Source organism: Cherax quadricarinatus, chromosome 76 (assembly GCF_038502225.1).
Source record: "Cherax quadricarinatus isolate ZL_2023a chromosome 76, ASM3850222v1, whole genome shotgun sequence".
NCBI lineage: Eukaryota > Metazoa > Arthropoda > Malacostraca > Decapoda > Parastacidae > Cherax > Cherax quadricarinatus.
In genome coordinates, this window is record NC_091367.1 from 10,936,218 (window position 1) to 10,958,358 (window position 22,141).

At 38.7% G+C, this 22,141-nt stretch overlaps 1 protein-coding gene across 9 annotated transcripts; it reads right to left on the bottom strand.

Annotated features, from left to right (window-relative positions):
- Window positions 1-5,165: 5,165 nt before the first annotated feature.
- Window positions 5,166-17,334, bottom strand: LOC128703571 (mpv17-like protein 2). 9 transcript variants are annotated; one of them, XM_053798257.2, is made up of 6 exons: window positions 16,814-16,895; window positions 14,609-14,672; window positions 11,705-11,964; window positions 11,016-11,186; window positions 7,205-7,333; window positions 5,166-6,489 (listed from the first exon to the last, which is right to left on the bottom strand). In XM_053798257.2, the coding sequence occupies exons 3-6, from the start codon at window positions 11,939-11,941 to the stop codon at window positions 6,445-6,447; spliced, it is 582 nt and encodes a 193-aa protein (XP_053654232.1). In that variant the 5' UTR covers window positions 11,942-11,964; window positions 14,609-14,672; window positions 16,814-16,895; the 3' UTR covers window positions 5,166-6,444. The 9 variants fall into 9 exon arrangements, with proteins under 9 accessions (XP_053654232.1, XP_053654235.1, XP_053654230.1 ...); XM_053798260.2 differs by lacking the exons at window positions 14,609-14,672; window positions 16,814-16,895 and adding an exon at window positions 17,245-17,334; XM_053798255.2 differs by lacking the exons at window positions 14,609-14,672; window positions 16,814-16,895 and adding an exon at window positions 17,245-17,318 and having other exon boundaries at window positions 11,705-11,990.
- Window positions 17,335-22,141: the final 4,807 nt, after the last annotated feature.

Genomic DNA, 22,141 nt, shown 5'->3' on the forward strand with positions numbered 1-22,141 from the left:
TGGAAAGCATATAAATCTATAGGGGAAGGAAGGCGGGGTAGGGGTTGTCCTCGAAAGGGTTGGAGAGAGGGGGTAAAGGAGGTTTTGTGGGTAAGGGGCTTGGACTTCCAGCAAGCGTGCGTGAGCGTGTTAGATAGGAGTGAATGGAGACGAATGGTACTTGGGACCTGACGATCTGTTGGAGTGTGAGCAGGGTAATATTTAGTGAAGGGATTCAGGGAAACCGGTTATTTTCATATAGTCGGACTTGAGTCCTGGAAATGGGAAGTACAATGCCTGCACTTTAAAGGAGGGGTTTGGGATATTGGCAGTTTGGAGGGATATGTTGTGTATCTTTATATGTGTATGCTTCTAGACTGTTGTGTTCTGAGCACCTCTGCAAAAACAGTGATAATGTGCAAGTGTGGTGAAAGTGTTGAATGATGATGAAAGTATTTTCTTTTTGGGGATTTTTTCTTTTTTTGGGTCACCCTGCCTCGGTGGGAGACGGCCGACTTGTTGAAAAAAAAAAAAAATAATAATAATAATAATAATACAGTGAATGATAGATTATGGTTGAAAGGAAAATATGAACAATAAAATACAGTAAAAATGTCCTCATGGGGTAATGTTACAAATGGGAATAAGTGGGATATTATTGAGAGTAATTTGGGGAATGAGGTTTCGATTGTTTGCAGGAGGGGGTGGGATCATGAGCAGTGTGGGCAAAGACAGATGTGCAGTTGTTGGCCAAAAATACACTGTTGCAGGGATGATTACTATTGCTTCACTTCAGCAGTGGCTGTCAAATGTAAGTTTTTCAGTTTCTGCAGTATTTCCATTGATCATGGAAAGGACAGATGAAAGTACTACCGTCCTGCCAGATGACTGTGAAACAAAAACCTGTAACTGTTTTGCATGATGGTAGGATTGCTGGTTTCTTTTTCTGTCTCATAAACACGCTAAGATAACAGGGATATCTTGCTACTCCTACTTACACTTTGGTCACACTTCACAGACACGCACATGCATATATATATATATACATACATCTAGGTTTTTCTCCTTTTTCTAAATAGCTCTTGTTCTTTTTTATTTCTTCTATTGTCCATGGGGAAGTGGAAAAGAATCTTTCCTCCGTAAGCCATGCGTGTCGTATGAGGCGACTAAAATGCCGGGAGCAATGGGCTAGTAACCCCTTCTCCTGTATACAATTACTAAAAAAGAGAAGAAGAAAAACTTTATAAAACTGGGTTGCTTAAATGTGCGTGGATGTAGTGCGGATGACAAGAAACAGATGATTGCTGATGTTATGAATGAAAAGAAGTTGGATGTCCTGGCCCTAAGCGAAACAAAGCTGAAGGGGGTAGGAGAGTTTCAGTGGGGGGAAATAAATGGGATTAAATCTGGAGTATCTGAGAGAGTTAGAGCAAAGGAAGGGGTAGCAGTAATGTTAAATGATCAGTTATGGAAGGAGAAAAGAGAATATGAATGTGTAAATTCAAGAATTATGTGGATTAAAGTAAAGGTTGGATGCGAGAAGTGGGTCATAATAAGCGTGTATGCACCTGGAGAAGAGAGGAATGCAGAGGAGAGAGAGAGATTTTGGGAGATGTTAAGTGAATGTATAGGAGCCTTTGAACCAAGTGAGAGAGTAATTGTGGTAGGGGACTTGAATGCTAAAGTAGGAGAAACTTTTAGAGAGGGTGTGGTAGGTAAGTTTGGGGTGCCAGGTGTAAATGATAATGGGAGCCCTTTGATTGAACTTTGTATAGAAAGGGGTTTAGTTATAGGTAATACATATTTTAAGAAAAAGAGGATAAATAAGTATACACGATATGATGTAGGGCGAAATGACAGTAGTTTGTTGGATTATGTATTGGTAGATAAAAGACTGTTGAGTAGACTTCAGGATGTACATGTTTATAGAGGGGCCACAGATATATCAGATCACTTTCTAGTTGTAGCTACACTGAGAGTAAAAGGTAGATGGGATACAAGGAGAATAGAAGCATCAGGGAAGAGAGAGGTGAAGGTTTATAAACTAAAAGAGGAGGCAGTTAGGGTAAGATATAAACAGCTATTGGAGGATAGATGGGCTAATGAGAGCATAGGCAATGGGGTCGAAGAGGTATGGGGTAGGTTTAAAAATGTAGTGTTAGAGTGTTCAGCAGAAGTTTGTGGTTACAGGAAAGTGGGTGCAGGAGGGAAGAGGAGCGATTGGTGGAATGATGATGTAAAGAGAGTAGTAAGGGAGAAAAAGTTAGCATATGAGAAGTTTTTACAAAGTAGAAGTGATGCAAGGAGGGAAGAGTATATGGAGAAAAAGAGAGAAGTTAAGAGAGTGGTGAAGCAATGTAAAAAGAGAGCAAATGAGAGAGTGGGTGAGATGTTATCAACAAATTTTGTTGAAAATAAGAAAAAGTTTTGGAGTGAGATTAACAAGTTAAGAAAGCCTAGAGAACAAATGGATTTGTCAGTTAAAAATAGGAGAGGAGAGTTATTAAATGGAGAGGTAGAGGTATTGGGAAGATGGAAGGAATATTTTGAGGAATTGTTAAATGTTGATGAAGATAGGGAAGCTGTGATTTCGTGTATAGGGCAAGGAGGAATAACATCTTGTAGGAGTGAGGAAGAGCCAGTTGTGAGTGTGGGGGAAGTTCGTGAGGCAGTAGGTAAAATGAAAGGGGGTAAGGCAGCCGGGATTGATGGGATAAAGGTAGAAATGTTAAAAGCAGGTGGGGATATAGTTTTGGAGTGGTTGGTGCAATTATTTAATAAATGTATGGAAGAGGGTAAGGTACCTAGGGATTGGCAGAGAGCATGCATAGTTCCTTTGTATAAAGGCAAAGGGGATAAAAGAGAGTGCAAAAATTATAGGGGGATAAGTCTGTTGAGTGTACCTGGTAAAGTGTATGGTAGAGTTATAATTGAAAGAATTAAGAGTAAGACGGAGAATAGGATAGCAGATGAACAAGGAGGCTTTAGGAAAGGTAGGGGGTGTGTGGACCAGGTGTTTACAGTGAAACATATAAGTGAACAGTATTTAGATAAGGCTAAAGAGGTCTTTGTGGCATTTATGGATTTGGAAAAGGCGTATGACAGGGTGGATAGGTGGGCAATGTGGCAGATGTTGCAAGTGTATGGTGTAGGAGGTAGGTTACTGAAAGCAGTGAAGAGTTTTTACGAGGATAGTGAGGCTCAAGTTAGAGTATGTAGGAAAGAGGGAAATTTTTTCCCAGTAAAAGTAGGCCTTAGACAAGGATGTGTGATGTCACCGTGGTTGTTTAATATATTTATAGATGGGGTTGTAAGAGAAGTAAATGCGAGGGTCTTGGCAAGAGGCGTGGAGTTAAAAGATAAAGAATCACACACAAAGTGGGAGTTGTCACAGCTGCTCTTTGCCGATGACACTGTGCTCTTGGGAGATTCTGAAGAGAAGTTGCAGAGATTGGTGGATGAATTTGGTAGGGTGTGCAAAAGAAGAAAATTAAAGGTGAATACAGGAAAGAGTAAGGTTATGAGGATAACAAAAAGATTAGGTGATGAAAGATTGAATATCAGATTGGAGGGAGAGAGTATGGAGGAGGTGAACGTATTCAGATATTTGGGAGTGGACGTGTCAGCGGATGGGTCTATGAAAGATGAGGTGAATCATAGAATTGATGAGGGAAAAAGAGTGAGTGGTGCACTTAGGAGTCTGTGGAGACAAAGAACTTTGTCCTTGGAGGCAAAGAGGGGAATGTATGAGAGTATAGTTTTACCAACGCTCTTATATGGGTGTGAAGCGTGGGTGATGAATGTTGCAGCGAGGAGAAGGCTGGAGGCAGTGGAGATGTCATGTCTGAGGGCAATGTGTGGTGTGAATATAATGCAGAGAATTCGTAGTTTGGAAGTTAGGAGGAGGTGCGGGATTACCAAAACTGTTGTCCAGAGGGCTGAGGAAGGGTTGTTGAGGTGGTTCGGACATGTAGAGAGAATGGAGCGAAACAGAATGACTTCAAGAGTGTATCAGTCTGTAGTGGAAGGAAGGCGGGGTAGGGGTCGGCCTAGGAAGGGTTGGAGGGAGGGGGTAAAGGAGGTTTTGTGTGCGAGGGGCTTGGACTTCCAGCAGGCATGCGTGAGCGTGTTTGATAGGAGTGAATGGAGACAAATGGTTTTTAATACTTGACGTGCTGTTGGAGTGTGAGCAAAGTAACATTTATGAAGGGATTCAGGGAAACCGGCAGGCCGGACTTGAGTCCTGGAGATGGGAAGTACAGTGCCTGCACTCTGAAGGAGGGGTGTTAATGTTGCAGTTTAAAAACTGTAGTGTAAAGCACCCTTCTGGCAAGACAGTGATGGAGTGAATGATGGTGAAAGTTTTTCTTTTTCGGGCCACCCTGCCTTGGTGGGAATCGGCCGGTATGATAATAATAATAATAATAAAAATGAATATCAACTTGATTTATAACCCAAACTATGACTTTCTCCTTTCATACTTGTAAGGACAGAATCAGGGCCAGCAACAACAGGTTGTCCAGCTAAGTCTGGCTCTGGGCTGCTACCATGAATCATGTCTGTGCAGGGTTTAGCATTTAATTTTATTACGTCATTATTATTATCCACACCACTGCGACAAGTAGTGCCAGCTTTCTTATGACACAGTCCCAGGATGCCTTACTCAGAATTAACAGAGCAAGGCTTAAAAAATACTCATTTAGACTGAGTCGCTAGCAAAATTCGGCTAGCAATGAGTGAGGGCGAATTGGCAAGAATGCTGAAAGTTACACACCTTCATTCACCAACCTTGGATCTGCAACAAGTGACCTCAGTAATATTCTTGCAACCAGACAGCCACTGGATGTACCACCCAATGTGTCATCAGAAGGTTCACCTGATGGTTAAATCCTCTTTTGGTTTTGTAGACCACTTCAGCAATGCAGTTGGTGGGAAAACAAGGAATAACAGAATGTCCCCTTTCTTAAAACCCTGCAGCAAAATTTAAAGAAAAAAAATATTCTTTACATAACTTACTTAAAGGAGGGGGAGAGGGTAGGATGCTATGTTCTTAGGATAAGTTGCATTACAGTAATCCAGAATCAGGGGTCCTTTCATACTTGTATTTACCCTCCACACCATCACACAATACCCTAGTAACTGTATTACAGATAATCACTAAGCAAATCTGAAATAAGTGGTTAGTGTAGAGAGAAATAATAATTTTTCTTGTTTATTATAAAAATTTACATAAAGAATACAGTACAGTACAGAATTTATAAGATGTGAAAATTTCTGTTCTTAAATATACTGTATAACCAAAACCATATTCTACCATTTATAAAATATATACAAGTATATATTCTGCTGGGGTTAGATTTGTTTGTCATTAAAAATCAATTAATGATTTTTGGTACCTAATCTTTTTCTTGCTGCATTTGAAAAACATGCAAAATTTTCTCTAAAATAATAAAGTACTGCATCCTATATATTGAAAAAAAATCAATATAAATCAAAACCTATATAAATTTTGTTAAATAAAATCTTAACAGACTAACTCACAATTTCTGTCCCTTCAAAGAAGGTGAATTAATTCAAAGGAATAGGACTACCCTCCCCTTCCCTATATCAATCCTAAAAGTCTCCCATTCCTCAGCCACTGTAGTAACCATATGGGTTTGGAGCTTCCCTGTAAATTAATGATACAATTTTATTAAAGGTTAGGTGTCAGAGTTAGCATATTTAGCCTTAATTTTCTACAATATTTTTCCATTTACATCAGGTAAGACCCTTCTATATAATGAAAATTGGATATGGAATAACAGTGTTGATGCTTATAAAAATAATTTTGTTGAGTGCAGTACAAAATGTTTGCTTTATAAGTTGCCAATTAAGTTCAAGGAAAGATGAGGCACACACAATTACCATATACCCTCAAATAGGCTACTTACTACTGTGTCATTTATTTCAAGTGCTGCTGCTGCTGCTGATCACCCAATTTGGATTGGGTATTGTTACAAGTCATTATTTTCCAATTTACTGATTGCACACCAAGGTTGGAAAGTATAATAGACATTATTCTTTTGGGCAATTATTTGCAACTAAGTGTGAGAAATGAACTTTTCCGCACACCAAATAATAATGGTACGTGCTTTCCTATGCATCTCTATATTCAGCAGATATAATTTTTACAGAACAGTAATAACAATGGAATGTTTCATCATAACAAATACTTAGCAATGATAAGGATACAAAGTAACATATTACAACTCATCCTTGGTTCTGCTGAAACAATCTTGCAGCCTATATCAGGAGATTAATGGTGTTTACTGTCAACACACTGAAGCCATGGTATCTTCATTCTTAACTGTTTCATTAACTGAATGTTTAAACAGAATTTTTAATTAAGTTTAATGTTAGTTTTAAACCCAACACTTGATTGATTGACTATAGTATTATATGCTGGCATTCAAAAAGCATTTTCTTTCATTCTCTATCATGTTTGATTGTATTCTTCTGTGCCACTTGATCCTGAAAAAAAAATAGAAAGGGCTCCATGTCTAACACTTCATTAATGTCATAAAAATGAGATAAATTTCTCATAATAATAACTGTAGTAAATATTATCATTATTTAAATTAACCTTTGCACTGTTGCAGCCCCCAAAATTAAGAGGGCTGACAGTGTTGAGACTTGCAATTTTTCTGACTTTGAGTTCTATCTTAAGCCAATTCTGGTGCTCAATTCACACCAATTTCTATCTTATTTTGCTAGTAAGTCTTCTGTCATTATTTTAAACCAAACACAAGGTCAGAGATTTGCTTTTCCCATCAAGCACTGTATGGGGCAAGACTTTTTAAACTATGCACATTCACTGCATAGACCCATTCACTCATATCTTGGCCAAAATTTAACACGGCTTATTTGAGGGAGCCGAGTTCAAAACAGATTTATGTGACAGTGATCCTTGTGGAATACCAAATGTGACTAGTCCCCATTCCTATTTCAATCCATTAATATAAACTGCTGCCTATTTGTCAGTCATGCCTCAATTCATGAGGGAATACTTCCTCCTATACCATGTGCTATTTTGATGGTATCAGTATCAGAAAAAAATTTGGAATTGTCATAAGGTTTAAACCTAAAATAATGAGATTAACATATACAATATGCCTAACAGATAAAAAGCACCAAAAGATCTTTATTCTTGCAGAAGTATTTTTATGCAAAAAACTTAGTCACCTACCTTGTGTTTCATATAGGACAAGAAAACATCCCATACAACTGTTATCACATTAATATACAACACTCTGTACATTGCAGGAACAAAGTAAAAATTGAGTGTCTGGGTAGGTGGCCATATTAACCAGTCAAACTGAAAAAAAAATTATTGTACTTAGATTCTGCTATATTAAATATCTGAAGTACAGTACAACATTCATTTATAATACTCAAATTCTGGGAAATTGCAAATGCAAACATGAGAGTACTTTGGAATTTCACTACAAGAGAGAAACTGGCAGACATGAAAAATATGACAAACTGTGACAATATCAAAAAATAAGGGTGGTAGCAAGTATTCCCTGAACTACTGGCCTGTCTCACAGAAAAGCTTTGTAAAACTAATGGTAAAAGCCATTAGGAAAAAACAGATAATACACTTGAGAGCAAATTAACTAGCAAACAGTTCAACTTTCAGTCAAATTCCTGTATGGAAATAAATGGTATAAAATACCAACACAGTGGAAAAGTACACATAAGCAGTATAACGTGATCCTTTATTGTCAAGAAAGGATCACATTATACTGCTAATGTGTTTATCTTTCCCTTGTTGTGCAGAGCATTTTGGGAAAATTAGGTCAATTTTGTTCAAGGATGCAACCCACACCAGTCGATTAATACCCAGGTACCTGTTTTACTGATAGGTGAATATTGACAGCAGATGTCTTAAGGAAACATATCCTCATGTTTCCAACTGTACCAGGGACTAACCCTTGGGCCTTAGTGTGTGAGTTGAATGGGCTAGCAATTTTCTGAAGGTGTTAGAAAATGAGACGAACCTAAAACTCATCAATGATAAACGATTGCCCATGGATGAACGCATTGTTTTTTTTATTAGCACATCGGCTGTTTCCCACCAAGGTAGGGTGGCCTGAAAAAGAAAAACTTTCATCATCACTCACTCCATCACTGTCTTGCCTGGGGTATGCTTACACTACAGTTATAAAACTGCAACATTAACACCCCTCCTTCAGAGTGCCGGCACTGTACTTCCCATCTCCATGAATCAGGTCCAGCCTGCCAATTTCCCCGAATCCCTCCATAAATATTACCTTGCTTACACTCCAACAGCACGTCAAGTCCTAAAAACCATTTGTCTCCATTTGCTCCTATCTAACACATTCATGTATGCTTGCTGGAAGTCCAAGCCCCTCACATACAAAACTTCTTTTACCCCCACCCTCCAACCTTTCCTAGGCCAACCCCAACCCTGCCTTCCCTCCATTACAGATCTATACACTCTCGAAGTTATTCTATTTTGTTCCATCCTTTCTACATATCCAAACCATCTCAATAACCCCTCCTCAGCCCTCTGCATAATAGTTTTGGTAATCCCACACCTCCTCCTAATCTCCAAACTACGGATTCTCTGCATTATATTCACACCACACATTGCACTCAGACATGACATCTCCACTGCCTCCAGCCTTCTCCTTGTTGCAACATTCACAACCCATGCTTCACCCATAGAAGTGTTGGTATAACTATACTCTCATACATTCCCCTCTTTGCTTCCATGGACAAAGTTCTTTGTCTCCACAGACTCTTCAGTGCATCACTCACCTTTTACCCCTCGTTAATTCTATGATTCACCTCATCCTTCATAGACCCATCTGCTCACACAGCCACTCCCAAATATCTGAACACATTCACCTCCTCCATACTCTCTCCCTCCAATCTGATAGCCAATCTTCCGTTACCTAATTTTTTTTGTTATCCTCATCACCTTACTCTTTCCTACATTCAGTTTCAATTTCCTTCTTTTACATACCCTACCAAACTCATCAACCAACCTCTGTAACTTCTCTGCAGAATCCCCCAAAAGCAGTGTCATGGCAGTATATAAAACACAGTAGTGAGAAACTCCTAGTGTATAGTAGGACCCCTGTATCTGCAGGGGATATGTTCCAAGATCTACCGTGGATACCCGAAACTGCGGATAGTAGCGAACCCAATATGTAAGTTGTTTTTCATTTACATAAATACCTTTGATAAAGTTTAATTGATAAATTATGCACAATAAGTCGAGAATTAGCACTTTTTCACTAATGGGAAGCATTTCACAGCTTCTTTTAGGCTTTGAAGAGCTGCCTCCATCACTACTTTTTGCACTTTGGGGCCATTATTAAGCAAAAACAAGGGTTATTCTTGGGCAATAGTGAATTGTGGATAACTGAAACCATAGAAATTGGACCTGCAGGTATGGGGTCCTACTGTACTTTCAGACATTTAATATTGTGAAATATAGAAAGTCACAATTCTGTATTTCCTTTTGTACACTGCTTACCCTATACCACACTTATCTACACCTGGGTAACACATCAAAATTCAATATTCAGTACTGTGTAACACATCAAAATTCAATATACAGTAATTTCAAAGCTTTAGTATTGTATACCCTGCTCTACACTACTTACCTTATACAGTGGACCCCCGCATAACGATTACCTCCGAATGTGACCAATTATGTAAGTGTATTTATGTAAGTGCGTTTGTACGTGTATGTCTTGGGGTCTGAAATGGACTAATCTACTTCAAAATATTTCTTATGGGAACAAATTCGGTCAGTACTGGCACCTGAACATACTTCTGGAGTGAAAAAATATCGTTAACCAGGGGTCCACTGTACTATATTTATATATCAATATTTTACAGCAAACATGGTATCTGGGCATAGGGATCAACAAACAGCACAAACCATCCATATTCAAATCTTTCAACTTACTAAATAAATAAACCATTCACACATTCTACTGTTCAAACTACATTTTCAGAAAGTTCAACTGTAATACAGTGCTCATCCAGAATTTATGACTCTTGAGAACTACGACAGAACCCATGGGCATCACATAAAAATTAAATACCTTTTTGATATCCTACATGTACTGTATTTGGATGTGTAATTAGTTTGCCTGAAATGCATTGCATACTAGTGGCTTTCTTTTGTGCCTACCAATGTTTTATTACATGTAAACTTCATTATTTTTGCACCACAAAGAAATAAAAATTTGTATTTGTGCTTCTAGTACAGTATGATATAGACTGGTCCTTTCTAAAGCTTTTTACTCTTATGACTCACGAAATCGTAATGACACGATTGTGGCTAGCTGGTCTAGTGGCTAACGCGACGGGCTGGAGTTTTGAGACTCTCTGACCGCGGGTTCAATCCTGGCCAGGGTATGGTTTACTCTTATGACTTTTGCTGCACCTTTCTTAGTTTTAAATTAACTTTTGAAAGTGAGCCAAAACAGTCATAATTCCAGCTTATGAGCAACTGGGAACCACCCACTCCTAAGACTAGAGCTACATAGCTTCACATCCCATCTCGTCATGAGTTTCCCTATTGGTTAGAGGCACTTTCAACAATTTCCTATGGGCTTCTAATGGGGACCTGGAATGTTAAAGTAGGCAGCTATGTTTGAATGTGCAGCCATTAATTAGAGTGCAGTTTCTGAAATATTCCTTTTTCCCAGCTTCTTTAATCAGTTCATCTTTTAATGTACCACATTAGCCCAGCTACTGATTTTGCATTTCATCAAAATGCAAAAACAGTTAATATAGTTTGCTTAACTATTTATTCCAATTATCTTGACAATAAATTTCAGCATTAACTAAATTAAAATTTCTAAATACCTGTGCAAAAAAAATCTCACAGACCCCTTTTATAACTAATAAGTTATCTCATAAGCAGCTAACAGAGCTGCTATAAGCTTTAAATTAAATCTTCATTAGGAATAATTATAAACAATATGACAAAATAAAGTAACATAACTTACAGCATATACTGTTGGGAATTTAGCCTTGAATTCTTGCCATGATCCACTAAGTGACTTTCCTTCTAAAAGACCAGCTCCTATGAAAAAGTTCACAGCAAAGAATGGTGCTGCTAGGAATTGATCTGCCATGATCTTTTTAAAAATTACTTTGGGATTCCTTTTTGGTAAAACCTGAAAGGAAGTATACACCTTGTTATGTAATGAAAGATTATGCTACAGTACAAGTTTTAAAGGTTATTAAGATTCATAAGCTAAGATTAAACAGCTAATAATGTACAAAAGAACTTCATGAAAACTTTTAGTGTCTAACCTATCCTTCTGCAACATCTTATGTCTAATATTTTATGTGGTATACAATCAAAATTATTTTGTCTACATAATTTTTTTATTCTTTGGTCACTACAATACAGTACTGTATAGCAATTGTAAGAAAAATCATATCACTGTTTTTCATCCTTAATGCACAGAGATAATTTACTGATACATGATATATGTTTTATGTATAAATTGGCAATCTGTGATTATCGCCAGAGCTATTTATTCTTGTATTTATTGCCAGAGCTATTTATTCTTGTTCAGATATGTAAAAAAAAATATTTTAAATTATCAAATAATGTCACTTACAACTAAGTATAAAGTTTTACAAAGAAAGGAGATTAAATATGAAACATTTGGAATATAATACGTACCTTGTCTAACCAGAGGTAAAATATATGATGTGGAGGGCCTAGACTAAGGCCCACAAGAAAGAGTCTTCCTGTTCGCCCCCAGTCATATCCAGGAGTGATGCTGATGCCTTGCACATGTTCTATCTGTTGCTGTATGCCATCCCCTATGGCTAACAGCCCTCCAGAGCTGACAGTATTAGTCACCCACAGGTAACGACCAAATAGCTTGGACCAAATATACCGAGCATGCTTCAGCATATTGCCGTAACAGCATCTCTTACCTATTTCAATTTATTTATTAACTGCTCTAAATATCTGATTAATTTATATGCAAAAGTAAAAAATTAAGTATTGTAATTATATGTTCAAGCAATATACTAAGCCTCTCTGCAGTACAGTCAAATGGGTACAGATTCTTGGTTAAAATAAAAGTAGAAAATAATATGTACAGGTAATTAACACTGATTGGGTAGTTGAAATTGGTAAATGGGTGGTTTCTTGTACTCATTCGATAGAAAAAATGGAGTTCTAGCGATTATTTCGCTAGAACTCCATTTTTTCTATCAAATGAGTACAAGAAACCTCCCATTTACCAATTTCAACTATCCAATCAGTGTTAATTACCTGTATTATTTTCTACTTTTATTTTAACCAAGATTTTTGTCGACTAGTACACAGGAATTGGCCGAAAATAGGGCTCAAATTGGGTGAAATCGCCGATGCGTAAACATCGGCGAGACTGCTAACTTGGCGAGAGCATAATTCCGTAAGTGTTCCATCAAATTTCATACTTTTGGTGTCATTTCATAAGAAAAAATAATTTTTTTTTCCAAAAAATTTTCGACCCTGAAAACAAGTTTAGGAGAGGGCCTCTCGACCCTGAAAGGGTTAATAATAGTACAATGGTACCTCGAGTAACAAACTTAATTGGTTCCAGAAGGCTGTTTGAGTGCCAATACCCAAAGAATTTGTTCCCATATGGAATAATGAAAATTAGGTTAGTCTGTTTCAGACCCCCAAAAATACACTTACAAAAGCACTTACAAAAATACACTTACATAACTGTTTGAAACTCAAGGTACCACTGTATTTGTATTAATAATAATAATAATAATAATTTTATTTATTACAAGTACATGCGCAAGATATACAGTCCTAGCCGACATCATTGACATATGTACTATTATATAGAAAACCACTTGTTATGCAGAGCATTTCAGGCAAATTATGTCAGTTTTGTCCCAGAATGTGACCCACAAATGTCAACTGACACCCAGGTACCCATTTTACTGATGGGTGAACAGGGACAGCAAGTGGCTTATGGGAACACGTCCCTAATGTTTTCCAGCTGTACTGGAGGAGATTCGAACTCTAGACCTTAGTGTGTGAGCTGAGTGTGGTAGCAATGAAGCTAGTAGTAGTAGTAGTACTACTAGTAGTACTACTAGTAGTAGTACTGTACTAGTAGTAGTAGTACTAGTAGTACTGTACTAGTAGTAGTACTGGTAGTACTGGTAGTACTAGTAGTAGTAGTAGTACTAGTAGTACTAGTAGTAGTACCAGTAGTACCAGTAGTACTACTAGTAGTACTAATAATTTTATTTACTACAAGTAGTAAGTAGCAGCACTAATAGTACTAGTACTAGCAGTAGTAGCACTAATAGTACTAGTACTAGCAGCAGTAGTACTAATAGCAAAAATGAAAATAATAAAAATTTTATTTAATAAAATATATAAAAGATAGAAAAGCTGACACTGGATCTTAAACAGATTACAAACACACAGTAAGTTCATAAATATCCAAAAACCCTTCACACCTTCCTGCCCATTTTGCTCTTGGTCCTTGTGACAATGAGATAGATTAATTAATTTTAAATTTAGTTCATTTCTCTTAATTCAGTCACTGCAGTTTAGCTAAGCTAGGTTAAAAAAATATGTTTATATGCCATTTAGCCACAAAAAAAAAAAAAAAACAGGATTTTATACTGAGGTAATGTTAACCTGATAACCACATACAATACATTGTATGTTAAGAAATGAAGGAAAATACACATCATATGAGAACAGGCTGGTTTGCTGTATTTTACAGTGCAGGTTATCTCCCTCATAAGAACCTAAGATAATAGTTACAACTGTTACCCAGCCAATTTTGTCATTAATTATTGTATGAATTGTAAAATACTGTTGGTTTTGTGGTTAAGATAGCACAGTATTTTCTTGTACAAATAGTAAAAAATGTAATAAAACCTAATGAAATTCAACTACCCTAAAATAACTTAACCAAACTTATATCCTCAGCCATCAGTGTGATGCACTATTTAAATAAAATGAGTTTATTTAGGCACAGGTATACATAAGTATAATTATCATACATAGTAACATGTGTAAATTATCTAGGTTAACTCAAAAATGTCAGACTAATAGTGTCCCAAAATAAAAATTTGTACAATACTTATTCAAAACTTTTTACATATCAACCCCATAATGCTAGGCTTTAAAGATAATAAATTATTACAAGGACCCCAATGGCAACAAGTCACTTCGTCTGCCTTTTTGGGGGGGATTATTGTAGGTAATTTACATATGTTACTACGTATCATCATTTTAGTCAATTAAATTTGTGTAACCGCACTTATCTGTGCCTGTAAGTAGATAAATTTTAATTGTCCCGTAGCTCGATTGCTAGCACACTCAGCTCTCACACTGAGGTCCGTGGTTCGATCCCCAGTATGGGCGGAAACATTAGGACGTGTTTCCTTTAAGACACCTACTGTCCCTGTTCACCATCAGTAAAATAGGTACCTGGGTGTTAGTCGACTGGTATGGGTCACATCCTGGGACAAAACTGACTTAATTTATGCTCTGTCAGTTAGGTCTGTATATCTTGTACATGTAGAAATAAAGCTTATTATTAGTCTTACTAACCTAACTTAGTTGTAGATAAAACCGTAATGAACCTTCTTGTTGGATTATTAAGTGCCACTGACTGCTAAAGACGTATAAGAACATAAGAACGAAGGAACACTGCAGCAGACCTACTGGCCCATGCGAGGCAGGTCCAAGTCTCCTACCGGCTTAAGCCAATGCACCCAACCCAGTCAGGTCAGGTCACATTGACTTAAGGGAGGAACACGGCAACCGACCTGGTAGCACAAGCTATCAGGTCCAACTCACACCCACCCACATCCACTCATGTATTTATCCAACCTTTTTTTAAAGCTACACAACGTTCTGGCCTCTATCACTATACTTGGGAGTTTGTTCCACTCATCCACAACTCTATTACCAAACCAGTACTTTTCTATATCCTTCCTGAATCTGAATTTTTCCAACTTAAAACCATTGCTGCAAGTCCTGTCTAGGCTAGATATTTTCAGCACACTATTTACATCCCCTTTATTTATTCCTGTCTTCCATTTATACACCTCAATCATATCCCCCCTAATTCTACGTCTTTCTAGAGAGTGCAGATTCAGGGCTTTTAGTCTATCCTCATAGGGAAGGTTTCTGATACATGGGATCAACTTTGTCATCCTCCTTTGTACATTTTCCAGAGCATTTATATCCATTCTGTAATACGGTGACCAAAACTGTGCAGCATAATCTAAATGAGGCCTAACCAAGGATGTATAGAGTTGAAGAACAACCTGAGGACTCCTATTATTTATGCTTCTTGATATGAAGCCAAGGATTCTATTATCTTTATTGCCAACACTTATGCACTGTTGTCCTGATTTCAGATTACTGCTAACCAGAACTCCTAAATCTTTTTCGCAATCCGTAATATTAAGATCTACATTATTTAGTTTATATGTGGCATGGTTATTGTCCTGTCCAACATTTAGAACTTTGCATTTGTCTATATTAAACTGCATCTGCCACTTCTCCGACCACTGCATCAGTCTATTCAAATCTTCCTGGAGTGCTCTAATGTCCTCGTCAGAATGAATTCGATGGCCTACTTTGGTGTCATCGGCAAACTTGCTGATGTCGCTCTTTATGCCCTCATCTATGTCGTTTATGTAGATTGTGAACAGCAGGGGGCCCAACACTGACCCCTGTGGAACACCGCTCGTGAAACTTCCCCACTCTGATTTCTCCCCATTTATGCAAACTATCTGCTGCCTATTTGTCAACCATGCCTCTATCCAGGAAAAAATTTCTCCTCCTATTCCACGTGCCTTAATTTTCCTCAATAGTCTCTGATGTGGGACCCTGTCAAAAGCCTTACTGAAGTCCATATACACAATATCATATTCATTACCATGATCTACCTCCTCAAATACCTTAATGAAAAAAGTTAATAAATTCGTAAGGCAGGAACGCCCCTTTGTAAAACCATGCTGAGATTCGTTGATTAATTTATGCTTTTCAAGGTGGCTACAAACTGCCTCGGCAATTATTGACTCCATAAATTTTCCCACTATGGAGGTTAGGCTTATTGGTCTATAGTTCGAAGCTAAGGACCTGTCACCTGCTTTGAAAATAGGTATCACATTTGCTATTTTCCACTTATCTGGCACCATGCCAGTTTGTAGTGATATGTTGAAAAGATTATTATTATTATTATAATAAAAAAAGAAGTGCTAAGCCACAAGGACTATACAGCGTTGAAAAGATTAGCCAAAGGTTTGCTAAGCTCCTCTTTACATTCCTTTAGAACCCTTGCATACAGTTCATCAGGGCCTGGGGATTTGTTAGGTTTTAATTTATCTATTTGCCTAAGCACCATGTCACTTGTGACCCTAATCGTGCACAGTTTATTATCGTCCTGTTCTACATAATTTATCATTTCTGGAATATCGCTGGTATCCTCCTGTGTAAAAACTGAGAGGAAGTATGTGTTAAAAATTCTACACATTTCCTTCCAGATGTACGAAGATATATTACCCAAACTGGGTGATAAAAGAAAAGGTAACAGGAGTCCCTTTGTAAATAGACACAAACTATAAGTTCCCAAATTGACCAGATGGGTCCCTCGCCAATCCTCAGCACAGATGGACAATAAGGTGAGTACACCTGATTTCAGTAACCGGCTTCTCAACAAAAAGGAGCTGGCTGAAATTAAGCCGATGACAGGTGCCCCTCATGTAACGTGCCGGGCGGACAAAACAAGATGAGGACAATCACCCAGAGAGAATGAGCAAAATTTGCCACTGATGCTCAGGCTAGAGAGAGACATCCACACCCGACGAAGGTGGCGCAGTAGTCTACCTGTTATTGTTGGGTATATCAGGGCCACTGATACTTAACGCCGTATCGAGCCTGCCTACCCGATGTACGAGGAAGATACTTTGCCCAAAGCTGGGCAATGAAAGAAAAGTAACAGTTCTTCGGAAATAGAAGAAGCTAGATCTCCCAATCAGACCAGGTGGACTTCCCTTGCCAAGCCCCAGCAGAGCGAGACGCCCCACACTCGTACATAAGTTCAGTAACCAGTTTTCCACCAAAACCGTTAAAGAATTATCCGCAGGGCGGAAAATAGAGCCAATGACAGGAGGACAAACGACCCAGGAAGAACGGGGGAAAATCTGTCACTGATACTTTGGCGAGAGAGAAACCTTTACACTCGACGAAAGCTGGCTCAGAAATTCCCTGCACATCGTGATCGTGATCACCGGATACTGTTATTGTTGGGTGGCAAGGTTGGAGTAAAGTATTGGTTTTGTTGGGTTTGTAAGGGAGATAGACAGCTTCTACAATATCGTGCCCTGCTACCCAGTGTATTTATTATTTTTCAGTTTAATATCTTTATTATGCACCTCATACCCTTCCTGTGGGCGTCAGTCAAAGAGATTACCGATGTACATAATGGGTCCAGGGACTGGGCCGCAAAGATTTGATAGATGAACAAATTACAAAGGTAAAGAACCATTCGCACATCTACACCTGGACACAATTGCAATGAGTTATTAATGCAAAGTCAGGATATTTTTCAAAAATGGTTTGTAATATACCACTGTGGATAAAATACTCTGATATATCTTGAACATTTCTGAGTGAGTTGTCTCTTAATTTATTTATTTTATTGCATTCCAGTACATAATGACGCAAGGTTTGACAATAAACCATCTAACAATGTTTAAGTTTCATTTGGTCTACATCTGGAGGTGGTGATTTAACCTCCCAAAGATATTTACAACCCAGCCGGAGCCGGGCGGTAGTGACATCCAAGAGTCGGCTTATTTTGTTCGACGCACCATAGACATGTGGCTCCTTCTGCATGATAGAATGATAGATGGACTGACTGGTGTCAGTCTCCCTCAATCTTAAATCAATAAAGTTCAGTTGAACTTCTTTTTGTATTATTGTTCTCAAACTGCTGACAAGCCAAGATTGTAATCTAATCCTTCTTTGAAAGCATAGAACTTATCCAATTCATTAGATCTATCATACATCTGAAGACCAATGTTAAATGGAATCCACAGGAGGTGCACTCTGACTTCACTGTCCACAATCCTAGCACACCTATGTCTGGCTTCCGATAGGTTAGGTTAGGTAAGGTTCGTCAGGAAACAGGACAAATGTTTCCTGGCGCGGGTCTTAGTAAGATGATGATCTGCCTTTGGAGCTTTTGGTCATCTGGCCGAGGCCTTCCGCTGGCTTACCGGTGCACCCCTTTAAAAATTATGGTCATTTATAACCATTTTGTGTTCTGGCTTCTGATGCAAGCATGCCACAATTTATACTCAATGAGTTGAGAGCATTTATAGATGATAGAGAATCAGTTACGGGGAAGAAATATTGCCCAAAGGTGGGCATTAAAAAAAAGGGGAAAAGGAGGCCTTTAACAAATAGAAACAAAATCTAGAAGTTCCCAAGTATACCAGGTGGAAGAACTAGCACGTTGTTACCGACATTGTAACTTAGTGTCCAAACATCCAACCTATCAGAGATACCTCCATGCAAACTCTACAGGATATGGCCCTTCAAGGGAGGTTCCTTGACGCTGGTGAGGGGCTCTTGATCTAGCGAATTCGATCTGTGGTCTAGTTCCCTGAATTAAACCTGAATGCCTACCATACCCCCGCACAGGCACTGTATAATCCCTACAGGTTTAGCGCTCCTGTGATAATAATACAGAATATGGCAAGTAAGTTTATTCAGGTACAGGTATACATAAATAGTTACATAAATTATCATACATAGAAGCATATGTGTATTGACCCAGGATAACCTCAAAAAAGTCAAAGTGACTTATTTCCATTGGGATCCTTGACCCCTAATGGAAAGATATCCGAGGGCTTGAGAGTGTATCCACATTTTGCGTAGAAAAGATGAATGATTTTAATGATGAGACTGTTAACCCAGATATCACTGTTTTCCCTAGTGGTTACCAGATAAAAAAAATGAGATTGTATTCCATACTGTATTTGTATATTTGCTATACTAAGTAATTGTAATGTATAAAATAACTAGTGGGGTTTGATAAAGACCCATAGTGACCTTTGTAATCCTGTCTCCTGTGCTATAAACTGACCATTCAGGTGGCACAACTAAAACATGCACATTCAAGACATTGAAGGAAACGGAAGGACTGGTCCTCGGGTCGTATAATTATACAACTAATATTACCTGACTGAAAAGCGAAAACAATTTAGATCGTGCCCACCCGTACCTCAGTTGGTAGTAGCTTCAGTTCCTGCGCTGAGATGGCCCGTGGCCTGGTACACAACGCCCTCGCTTCACACGCTGAGTGTCCGTGGTTTGATCCCCAGAAAGGGTGCAAACATTGGGCATGTTTCCTTATACCTGTTGTCCCGTTCACCTAGCATGCAAGTAGGCACCCGTGTGTTAGTCGACTGGTGTGGGTCGCATCCTGGGGGACAAGATTTGAGGAACCAATAAGTGTCAGGGACCCAAGACTGTTCAACTGCCTCCCAGCATACATAAAGGGGATTACTAATAGACCCCTGGCTGTCTTTAAAAAGGCTCTGGAAAGGCACCTAAAGTCAGTACCTGATCAGCTGAGCTGTGGTTCATACGTCGGTTTACGTGCGGCCAACAGTAACAGCCTGTTAAATAAAAGGACACAAATGCAACTAATTTGACGTTTTATTGGAGTTTGATAAAGCTCCTGGAGAACGAAACGTTGTCACAATAAAATGTCACATTAATTGTATTTGTGTCCTTTTGCTTAACATATTGTCAGTAATTCTATCAATATTAATACAGTTATAGCCTGGTTGATCAGGCCCTGATCCACTATGAGGCCTGGTCACAGACCAATGTGATTAATGCGATCTGTAAGTTAAAGCCAATCAAGCAAAATCGACGGCATATTCGGAATTAACACCATAAACTTCCCCTAAAATCAGTGTAATATCAATGGCCAGAAAATGAGTGTTGACTAGTGATGGGTCAGGACTTGAGCCCCAAAATTTTGAGAGCTAAGCCACTTACACTGGTAAGGCTAGTAGATGGATTTTGAATATTGAGCTCTGAATGACTAATTCACTAATTTGCTCTGTTAATTTCTAGAACGAAATCCTCTATACTGCAGCCTTTCATTGAGTTATTAATTCGTTCCACAAAGACAGAGCTATCAACTTGGATTATTATTCACGAGGGAGAGCTAAATCCTTATGGGTTATATAGCGCCTGGAGGAATGGGGGGCAATCACTTCGCTTCTTATGACCAGTCTTTGGTAAGATGGGTAAGTTAGTTAGTTTAATATGTTTATTATGCACCCCATACCCATCCTGTGGGCGGTAGTCAAAAGATTAGAGGTACATAATTGGTCCAGAGACTGGACTCCAAAGTTTTGATAGCTGAGCAAGTTACAAAGGTAATGAACTAGATCTGGTCATAATCATGACCAAGTTACAAAGGTAATGAGCTCCAGGTAGAGCTGGTCACACTCATGAATAATTGCAAAGGTAATGAATCATAAACACATTAATCATGAGAATTTACGAAGGTAATGAGCTCCAGGTAGAGCTGGTCACAATCATGACAAGTTTCAAAGGTAATGAATGATAAACACGTTATGACATGATTACAATCATAGACAAATTACAGAGTAATGAGCAGTTAACAAACATAGTAGGGAATTCATCCATTGCCCCAACAGATGTTGCTAGGTGCCTGTCTCTCCTCGGCAGACAGCCATGGGGGTTTAAAGATTAAAAAGGTATAATGGGCCCGGGACTGGACCCCAAAGTTATGATAGCTGAACTAGTTAAAAGTGCCTGGGGTAGATCTGGTCACTAATCATGGCAATTTAAAGAGGTAATGAATCATTCATCTACTGGTTACAGTCATAAAACAAATTACAAATAATGAACCACTGATATCCACCTGGCCCTTGTAATGAGTTATAAAAAAAATTTTGGGGATTTTAAAAATGGGGATCAACACCACTACTTTTTGCATACAAAAACCCCCAAAAACCCAAAACCACCAAAAAAAATAACACAAAACATACACACCCCCACACACACCCCCACACACAAAACCCCCCCCCCAAAAACACCCCACACCCCCACCCCACCCCAACACACACCCCCACACACCCCCACACCCCCAAAAAAAAAAACACACACACACAAACACACACACACACACACACACACACACACACACAACCCCCCAAAATAAAAACCACACACAATTAAAGGGTCAACCTTAGATACATGGACACATTTGAGTGCAAGGAGTATGGCAAACAGTTCTGTTTGAAGGGTAGAGGCCCAGTTATTGATGCGTGCTCCAATTTCTTTATGAGAGCCATCACTCTGTGTGACAACAGCAGCACTACCAGCTGCACCAGTGGACTGGTGAACAGAACCATCAACGTAAATAATTTGTGAAAGATTGTTCTGTGTGACTAAGTTATCAATACAGCTTAAGGCATCATGTTTGGCTTCAAGACGAAGCTTTGGTTGTGATTTAAGAAGAGTTTTGGGGGGAAATGGAGGAATGGTAGTTTGGAATGGGGTAATATCCCATGGAGCAGGGAAATGTCTCTGTTGTCCAACTTGATATAGATCATGTAGCTGGTTCATGCGGAGGTCGGTTCCAGTTTTTTCGATCCATCTGGAAGGATGTTCACCAGTGCTGAGGAAAGTTTGGAGGGCTTCTGTGCAGGGGTTTGAATGGGCTAGCCTAAGCATATTGACCCCAATAAGGATATTTCTTTCAGTAACACGATCTCTAATGTTTGGAATATTAAGTTCTTTCCGCATATTTAAAATTTTGGCAGAACGAGGGCATCCTAGGATGATCCTCATTGCTTCGTTTTGCAGTTTTTCCAGCCCTCCAAGCTTCCAGTCAGACACGAGTGCAAGTAGTGGCGCTGCATAATCAACCAATGATCTAATATAAGCAAGATACATCATTTTCACAATTTTAACATTAGCACCATACCTGGGATGAAAACCTGCCACAACTCTAAGTGCTCTCAGCCTTTCTTTGTATTGGCGACAAAGTCTCGCCCAGTCTCCCCCAGCGGAGAG